This window comes from Ascidia mentula, chromosome 8 (assembly GCF_947561715.1).
Source record: "Ascidia mentula chromosome 8, kaAscMent1.1, whole genome shotgun sequence".
NCBI lineage: Eukaryota > Metazoa > Chordata > Ascidiacea > Phlebobranchia > Ascidiidae > Ascidia > Ascidia mentula.
The window spans coordinates 17,812,925-17,822,914 of NC_138573.1; the positions used below are offsets into that span (position 1 = coordinate 17,812,925).

Genomic DNA, 9,990 nt, shown 5'->3' on the forward strand with positions numbered 1-9,990 from the left:
GACATTCAGCTCGAAGGTTTGGAAATGACTGAAATTTTACGTAAACTGGCATAGTTGGTTATTTCTACGTCATGTGAGATGGAAACACAGGAAAAGCTTATTTGTCGTTTATTTAGAGAAAAAATGTTTCGCTAAACAGTTTCTGCGACTGCCGAAGGTGTAGAAACAGAGGCAAGCGTTTAAACGACAATCTACCAGGATACCCTAGTATTAGGAGATCCTGTATATTTTATTATTCTGCAATACATCTGTTTCAGTGTTATAACGCACAGATAAGATGCATAACCTTGGCCAAACAAGCTTGACCACAGCTACTCTTCCATTTACAACTGTTAAACCCTAAAGGAACGCATACCAAACATTTTAGGCCTTTGCTGAAAATCATATTAAAAACCTATTATTAATGCTAACTTTCTAAAATACTTTAACTTCTGTCCTTGCCCAGAACCCATGAACTCTCTACAAATGGTGTAATCACCTCGGCCAACAAACCCATCGCGAACACGTTTTCCGCTTTGTGACGCTACCGCACCATATACGCATTTACGAGCAAACACGATTACAAGAAGGAAGAATCGGTTGGTTGGGCCTTAAGAGTTAGCTTTGTGATAAGGACACTTCAAACTGTCTAAGCTGTAAAGGTTATTGTGTCTCAACATACAGAGTTGCTTTATATCATGGATGAAAATAGAAATATCTAAGTTAAAGTGGTAGATGTACTAAAATGTGCGTTGCTGCCACTGAAAGTCTTGGCTGATTAGCCTGTAGCTGTACATAGTGTTTGGCCTGACCAGTAACTATAGTTAAAGCGTTCTCTGCGTTAAATCCAATGTACGTGAGTGGCTTATTCAGTTTATGATTTACTTCCTTAGGTACTGAGTTTATTCTGTCTTTCATAAGTATGAACGAACGCCCAAAGACTCGGTTCAATGCATAGAGTAAATAGTCTGGTTGCTGTAAGTGTGGTAAATAATTGATGACAAAACCAAACCCACATGGGTACAGCGTGGCCGAACTGTTCAAAAACACCCCTCAAAGACTGCAGACAAAAAGGGGGATAAAGTAAAATCATGTATTTTGGTTGTTTACAGCATAGGTGGTCAGTTGTATGTTTAGTGAGATTCGTTGTGATAGTTTGGTAAACGAAACACGTGTTTGACAATACAGTGTCAGCTGCAAGACGTGTGGTAAAGCCAGTGATTCTAGCACCTACTTCCTGACATTGAAGTTGGTTTCCACGTCAGTTTCGAAACACATACACATGGATGCGAAATAGGATGTGAACTCCTAGAAAAGTCTAGTTTGCAGAAATGCAGAAGCAATGGGAAACGATAAGTAAGCTGCAAGTTCTTTTGCTGATCCTTGTGTGCGTGGCACTGTCTGTCACTGTACTGTTGAGTCAGAGACTGACTGTAAAATCCCTTGCTGAGAGGCTAAGACATGCTGGTGTCGAATTAGAAGCGTCTAAATCCACAACAAACGAGGGAGGCAGGTGCTGTACAAATATTGGAACCAACGACACAGGTAAAATGATTTCCTTTCAAAATGTTTCGTGTTCTTTCTCCAATGCTTACTTGAAGTGACGGCCTATAATGACTCCGACGATTAGTCAGGTTTTTGGGATAAATGACATTGGCCTTTGTGGGTTTGTGGGCATGTATTCTCCAATACAATTACTGGCCGTTTTAAGATTGGTTGTAGAATTCACTAAAATATTTAGGGCACGCAATTCACAAGCGTCATATCGCAATCGTCTACACATATTGGAAAACAAAAGCACTCAGTCACAGTTTCCTAACCATGTACAAAAGGCTGCGTTTTCACAAGTGAAGAAAGTGACATAACCCCGTGCAAGCGTGTAGGTGTGTCGCAAGTAACTGTTACACTACTGACATTTGTTTTTCAGAAGGTTCGACACAAACTACCCAAGCAACTGAGGCATCCTTTCAAGAGGTAAAATACATTGAGAATACAATTTAAAGTATGTATTTGCACTGTAGTCCTGTATCCAAATAAATGAACTTGGGAACCAACGTTCCAACACAAATACAGTAAATTTCGGAATTTGAGTTCCAACACAAATAGAGTTTACCCGATTTAGGTAAACTATTTTGTTGTACAATTTTATAAATGCTGCATGGTAATGATATAGCTAACATTACTGCAGTGGCCGACTTTATGTTTTACAGTATTGTTTGTTAACTTTACTGCGAATTGGGTCTGAATGGAGTGTATGGGAACCTTATGCCCGATGCAACGCGGTTTGCATAAGAGTAGTTGAAAGTAGTTTATATTTGCAATCGCTAGGCGGGAAACGATTTATGAGTTTGATGAATGTAAAATTTGTCCCCATATGAGCGTAAATAGTAGTGTTGGATGGATTGAGACAGTGGTACAACCCGATGTCATATTTGGAGGTTTTCAGAAGCCCGGGCCTAAAACAATAGCGCCAAAGTAACGACTAACTGTAACGTGTAAACGTGGGAGTTAACATGTTTCCTTACTGTTCCATGATGTATTGGTTAGTCTGCTTCACCGGCATTTCTTAAAATATATGCGGGGGTCGAACAGTTGTGCGCATTGTTTTTTTCTCAGAGCAGCTGTTCGGTGACGACGGTCTTGTCAGCTAACTGCAGCCAGACAGGGGCTATTCCACTTGGTGGTGACTTTGCAGTCGGCGTTAGTCCGTTGACACAATCCATCGATTAACTAAACAGTTTTTCTCCCTCCAAATTTAACTGAACTCCCCAAAGCATAGAAACAAGACCAGTCAAATCTGTAAATCAAATGTACGTGTGCCAATATCACCATGTACAAGCAAACGATTCAATACATCCGCAAGAGTGCCTGTTTTCAGCTTTGATAGTCGTACTGATACATTATTGGTTAGCCAGGCAAATACATACCGTCTACTCGTCGCACAAACAACAGATTCCCGTCAATGGGCAACACAAATTCACATCTAACAATAAAACAATTTCTTTGTGATAGGAATGCCAGACGCAGCGGTTATCGAACAAAGCGACGCCTCGTGTACGATTGGACCCGGAAAAGTTACTCTACCCAGTATTGCTTTGGGGTCCGAATAACCAACTTGAAGGATTGAGAGAAGCCATATACGTCGCTATTAAGTTAAACAGGTACCTCGCCTATGTTTGACTTCACACAGCATAGCTCTGTACAAGGCCATTGTAAAGCTCGTTGGGCTTTGCTTTGGATACATACTTACATTTACTTTCCTAAAGGGTAAATTTGATTATGTTGGATACAAGCGAGACACTTATCATAACAATAATACTACATGGGATTCTAAAATATACCATGAACAAATTTTGACGGATCAAACTTATGAACTCGACCGAGAGAACATGAAGCATTAAGACTAGAGAATAGAAATTGGCGCGCAGCCGTTGGGCTGTGGTGGTAAACGAGCCGTTAAATTGGCGGCAAATTACATCCATGCACACAAAGATCAGTTTCAAATAAACGATTTTGAATTATGGTCATGGTGGATGAAATCTTAACAGGACACTGGTTGTTCCTCATTTCTTTCCACAACACAACGATCGAAGTGGGCAAAGAATCCACCTCGTCACCGCCGCTAATAGAATAGACTTGGAGAAACTGTCCAAGTTCATGTCTGTTATGTCGATAGAAGATATGCAAAAGCACTGCAATCATTCCTTCGATATCGCATTTCAGGTGATTATAGTTCAGGTCTTTGTGTATGTAATAAGAAATTTATTTAACTTCCTGGGACTTTTTTTAAGCGATGATGTGCAGAATACTTCAAATAGCAAAGCAAACGACTAGATTTTGAAATCTGTACATAAGCGCAATTTAAATGCAACCAAACTGGAAACTTAATAAGTTATATCTTGTAACGTTTGTCAGCAAACAGTTTCATCCCAAGTAATAACGGGTCTATTGTATCAAGTGTTTGTTTTGCTTCAGAACCGGCCTCGCTGGTGTGAGGCGGTGAAAGAAGCTCAGCTTGACACTGGAATGGAAATCCTTAATGTCACGAAAATTGACGGTTACAATGGCACTTTTACCATGACGACAAAAGGGTCGCAGTGTTGGCAACCGAGGATTTCAGCGTTACCAGAAACCGTTACGCATGGAACGAAGCATAACATCAACCGTCTACGAGAAATATTCAAGTAAGATCTGAGGTTGTGTCACTGAAAGTTCCGCGCTTTTTGCAAGAATAATCGTGGAAATCCACCGATTTATTTGGGACATTTTAGCTATACGCATGCTTGTTGTGCGATACCAATACTCTACACACTTGGTATATACATATATACCAGTCGTCACACATTTGAATGTTTATAACGAACACAGCATACTGTAATTGTTTGCCAGAATTACGCAAACTGGAGTATTATATCAATCTTCTCTTTATAAAGGATGTATTTCTATGTTAAGTTTAACACAGCGATCTAGCAGAAAGCTCAGTTGCTTAATGTTCAGGAAAATATAATTCGCGTAAAGGTTTAATCTGTTCATAATGTAACATTAAGCCATGTTTCTGATACACGTCATAAGTTTGATGTATAGTATCATGAGAATACCAGATAAAAGCCTTCGCGGGGCGAAGTTACTTGTCATGCTCAAAACACTTTGACTTTTGTTGGATGTTAACGTATTGATAGGATTGTTGTTTTGTTTTAGCTTCACAAGCTTAAAAGACGCGACGTGTAACTGATGTATCCGTGCCTGTTTCATTATCGCGTGAACAGCTACCGCCGAGAAACCTAATCGTGCGGTGCGTTTTACGCATTCAACATAACGCGCATAAATCACTTCCTGAGTAAAAATTGTGAGCAAGTAAGCTAGGACGGTTGGAAACCACGACCCAGCAAGATGTTGTCAAAGGTTACGTTAAGCGAAAATACAGCGTACGCTGTGCTTTTTTAGAAAAAGACAACTCCCTCTTCATTGGATTTGATTACATTTATTATTGTCACCCTCTGAACCCAATGTCTGTACAAGAATGTAAACATGAAACACAATAGCGCTGAGGGCGTGTAACCCGATACCGCGACAATTCGGAAAATAAAATACTCAGAGACGCCACCACGCGGGCAATATGTTTAGATTTGGAATCTGCACTTTAACAAATATTCTGTTTGGACATTGGCCCCTCTAAGTTGGGTCGTATATGAAACCAACAATAACTGATACAGGGCCGTATAACAAAATGCTCTTCCTATGCTCTGCACAAATCCAAGCCCAAATTAATTTATTCATGTACGCTAAGTTCGGAAGACCGAAAAAACGTTTTTACCTTTGATAACGCCTAATGTAAGAAACACACCTCACCATTTTGAAATATGCAAAATAGTTTTGTTCATGTGTTTTCCAGCACAACAGCCAGGTGCGCTGTGTTTCTGTTCCCATTCCTCTCTCTTTCCCTGTCCGCGATGGCTGGCTACAGACCTGTGGAATACAGCATGGAAGAAGACATCGTGAAGCAAACAACAACAGAAAATATTCATGAGGCCCCGATACCGCTCCTAGTGGCCGCTGTGGAACACGCAACAGATCGACCGCCATACATCAAACAAATTGTTGATCGATTTCATCGGGAAGTTGTTCAAGCTACTCATTATGTTGCTGTGCATTGGAGGTAGAGTATAACACATATAACTATTGTGTAATGAGACATATCTGTTTTGTGAGACTGAACTGTACTATTCTGGTTTGGCACTGTTGAAAAAACACATTTTTCTAAAAATATGCTGTTCAACATATAACTATGTAAGGGTTAAGTTGCAAATCGATTCCAGTTTTTTTGGCCGTGTTGAGAATGTGCGAAAGCTTGCGCATCTAACAGTAGTTAGTAATACAACCAGCAGGGAGAAAGTATTTGGAAGTCATAGTGATGTTTGCAATACTTGAACGTTGGTGTTACCACAAAACTTTCGACGATTTTCTTTGACAGCACCAAGCGCATATAGATTTAAACAGAAGTTTGCTTGACAACCAATTACTCAATTGCATACAACAGGTTCGACAAAGAAATGATGAAAAGTCTTTGCAACCAAAAGTCAGCTTTTTGCCACGAGGATCCGACGCCACTGGAGGTCGCTAGAGGTATTGCAGTAGTTCAAAGTCAAGTGGCGGAAAGTCATAACACAGCAATACCAGTGTACATTGCCGCACCACCAACAGTAAACGCACTCATTGCAAAGGTCAAATATTACCTGGAAAATCCACTTGCAATGTGGAACAAAACCCTCAACGTTAACAACACGAACACAACGAATGATGCGGCTCAAGTATTTACTGCTGCTCAACTAACACCTTTTATTGACCGTTTCTATTCACCGAAGTCTTGCCCAAACATTAGACCGACGCCTAACGAGCTACTTTCTTTGCTCGAAATGGAAATAGCTCAAAGAAGCCGCGCGTTTTTGTTCTCTAGCGGCTCCACGTGGTCGGCTATGGTGCTTCGATTGCGACCACCAAAGTTGTATCCATTTGATAAATCTACTATGCATATAATTATTGGACAGCGCAAGGAAGGGCGAAGGAAGAAGTGAGATTGGTGCTGGTGCCGCCCCTGATGTGGTTGCAATGCATCGGTTCTGTCTGGTATTTTTTCCTCAAAGGATAAAAGTAGCCCAGACAAAAAAGTTTAGCTCGTATTTCACTACAGTATTTTTCCAGCGAAGCTTAATGTGAAGAATAAGATAAATGATATAAAAACTGCATTACTTGCTTCGCGGTGTTTGACTGTTCAGACACAATTGAATCGATTACAGTTTTTATATTATTTCGAAAATATTAAACACGTAGGTTTGTAACTTGGAGGCAAAACGTATTGTTTTTCTGTGCCTTTATATCGTTCCAGTATCTGCAAACAAAGTTCACATAGAATTGCAACTTATGCTGTATTGTTTCAATTTTCATCTCGTGCACATAACCACTGACGAAATGTGTCGTAACGTTGTAAGTGACAATATTTAAACTTGACATAATTTGGTGTTGAATATGCGCTACGACAGTTACACATATCTGCACTTTATTTTGAAAACAAATTCCTTGAATGAAAATGTTGTTTGATGGGTTTAATAATGATATTGTTGGGCTCACTGGTTTGAATCCATAGTTAACCTCGCAATATTTTTTTTTTGAATTTGGTATGTCAACATTTCATTGGTGTTTCACACAAAGAAATACGCGCAAAACATGTTTGATCTTATTTTGTTGGGCACCAACATCTTTTGTCTTCTTAACTTGCAATTATGTTTCTTTCTTTATTTAGGTCGCTTTTAAAAATTGCAAAAATGTAGTTGGATGTTGTAAACCTCCCATAAGCATTTCAGATTGAAACTTTTCTTGTCAGCTGATCTGACAAACACAGGGGTGACCAGGTGGATGCTATCTTTCCAATTGATAAAACAGTAAAATGAATAATTCATACAGACATTGGGAATATGCCACACAAATCAATAAGGCTTAGGCCTAAACCTAAGGTATGGCATCAAATCTTCTGGCGTCGTTTAAACTGAACTGTAGGAAAACGCAGAAAGTAGGAAATAAGAAAAAAAAGCCAATAAATTGGGTTAAGTTCGAATTTATCAATACATCATAATTATTAGGTTTACAGGCTTCTTGCCGTTGCATGAAACATTACTGCGCTGTGCATCATAATTATCATATATATGGGCGCAAAAACTTAGGTTCATCCTAGAATCATTTTACATCGATAAATAAATCCCAAATCAAAAAAAATAGAAGTGCTGTGATCGCAAATTGCTGAAGATTTAGGTGCGTTGTCAACACTGTCTCATTTTGTTGGGCTCTCGTTCGTGACCAAAAGACGCAGTGCCGTCATTTCCAGGAAAGCTGAGGTTATATACAGCAATATAATGCATATAAATGGATGAAAGCCTCCCGTTTCCAAAAAATATACTGACACGGGTCGCCTGAGCCCACGACATGCATTCCGCGCCAAGCTGATATAGTAACATACAGGAAGCATTTCAGCAACGTACAAATGAAGCATACTCCCTAGCAAAAAACTTTAAAGTCAATAATTCAGGTGATTTATTAGTAAGGGTTGTTTGTGCGACTCAGCAGAGCAGCACTAATGTGCGAATCCTTGAATAAAATATCAGAACAAAAGTGGAATTTCTGTTTCCACTCTTCATGCCGACTCGATTTAAAGACTGTGAATTCCGATGTCGTGTGTGGGTCAGATATGCTTACAGACATGAAAATCTAGGTTAGCCAAGTCGTGTAATGCTGTATACTTCATAGCGTTAAAGGTTATACAACCGAACATCGAACGATGCGCGCACGGTTTTAACAGCTAGCGTTGCATTCAGCTCGTATTGTGACAGACTGGTTAAAATCAGACCGGAATCTTGTCATTGTGAACAATATTATGTTGCTGCCAGGCATAATATTTTCCTAAAATCTGGCTTTCTGGCACAATTAAACGTAACTTTTACTGAACCACGTTTCACCTGCTATTCCGCTAGGCTTCCTCAGGGATACCTACAAACAATGTCATCAAAGTATTGGTGTAACAACACATCAAGAGCATTTTATTAAAAATATAATTACCATTGGAAAATATGACGAGTTCGCTGTTTATTGAGATGTTTTGTGATTGTTCATTGAATGTTTGTGTCATAAGTTGTCGTGCAGTGTAATGAATGAAGATGTAATCATGGCGACCGGCGTTTCCTGTGTACGTCAGCACTATAAAACCTGACTGGAATTGTCAACGCGTTTAATTGAGACTGCATGCGGTCAAACCGGAAACACATAGGCGAGGCAATCCTTTCTCAAATATGGAAGACAGTTCACATGTAACCCATACAGCTCATGCATTAACGTGTGTGTTGCGTGGCGTTTTCAGGCTAGACTAATTACAGAGGCGTTGAAGTTCAATCATTAACGACTTTGTGTATGCAGAACAAACACAAGTGTGCCAACAACACGAAGGTGACGCATATCGTGGTTATGGAGCTTTTCAAAAATGACAATTTTAGCCAAACGAAGGAAGGTGTTCCAGCAGTTTGGTGGTGTGGTTATGAACTGTAAACTTGCGTGGAGTCGGCAAGCGTATATGTGAGTGTTTCAGGCAACATATTAACATGAGGAAATCGATTAGAGATATAAGTTGGGCTGGTGTTTGCTGAGGATTCTGTGCTTTTCAAGGCAACGACTATACTTGGAAACTGACCTGATGCTAAGATTAATAACGGACTGAATCGATGGAATTCATTGATTGATTTTAAATACAGGTCAGGTTGTTATTTTGTGACAGTCGTGATGCTTCTGAGATTTGCAGGTGGCTTTATAGACATGCGTGCTGAAACATAAAATGTAATTATGTCGAAAAATTAATTTGCAAGCTACAAAACCACTGTCTTTTCCTATACTTTGAAATCATCAGATCGAAATGATCAATGCATAATTCATCGCCATTTCGTGACCCATTGAAATGGGGAAGTCATAGTTCCGTCCACCGAACACCATTGTGAACGCTTGTGTGTTTTGAGCATGCAGGTTTTGGTGCCTGTTGGAGCAGTCGCCCTTGTGTAAATAGGAGTCGCTTTAATAAGGGAGTTATAACGCTTAGGTGTGGAGCTGTTTGAAAGCTCGGCAAAGTTTAATGCTCTGTTTGATGGTATGGCAACATCTTTGCTGTATTGAATCGAAGGTTTGAGTTCGTTCTACAACCTTTAGGCTATATACGTTGAGATGCTGCTGAGAGGTATCGTAATGCACAGAACTATTTCGTTATATATAGTTGCTGGTTTGTAAATATATCATCTTTTGACAAGAGTGCTATGTCGTGTGCGGTGTGTGGAATAAATGATCTTGTATTTAAAAATCAATCTCGACTGACCGTAGAATTCAATAGGAATTGTTAAAGAGGCGATCAATTATATCATGAATATCCATGTCTTCCTTAATTGTTTAAATCACGAAAAAACTTCGTGCGTGTGCGGTTGCCATGGA

At 39.6% G+C, this 9,990-nt stretch overlaps 2 protein-coding genes across 2 annotated transcripts in view; both read left to right on the top strand.

Annotated features, from left to right (window-relative positions):
- Positions 1-9,990, top strand: part of LOC145912301 (uncharacterized) — a 70,852-nt gene that overhangs the window by 31,456 nt on the left and 29,406 nt on the right. The window lies entirely within an intron of this gene.
- On the top strand, positions 1,096-7,297 carry LOC145911388 (uncharacterized). The gene is made up of 7 exons (XM_082998706.1): positions 1,096-1,524; positions 1,907-1,953; positions 2,992-3,140; positions 3,528-3,702; positions 3,955-4,163; positions 5,372-5,635; positions 6,017-7,297. The coding sequence occupies exons 1-7, from the start codon at positions 1,311-1,313 to the stop codon at positions 6,549-6,551; spliced, it is 1,593 nt and encodes a 530-aa protein (XP_082854832.1). The 5' UTR covers positions 1,096-1,310; the 3' UTR covers positions 6,552-7,297.

Bases quoted from the DNA above. Each gene is read 5' to 3' on its own strand.
- LOC145911388 (XM_082998706.1), top strand. From the start codon at position 1,311: ATGCAGAAGCAATGGGAAACGATAAGTAAGCTGCAAGTTCTTTTGCTG. The intron at 1,954-2,991 runs GTAAAATACATT...TCTTTGTGATAG, and splicing joins CTGAGGCATCCTTTCAAGAG to GAATGCCAGACGCAGCGGTT. The intron at 4,164-5,371 runs GTAAGATCTGAG...TGTGTTTTCCAG, and splicing joins CGTCTACGAGAAATATTCAA to CACAACAGCCAGGTGCGCTG.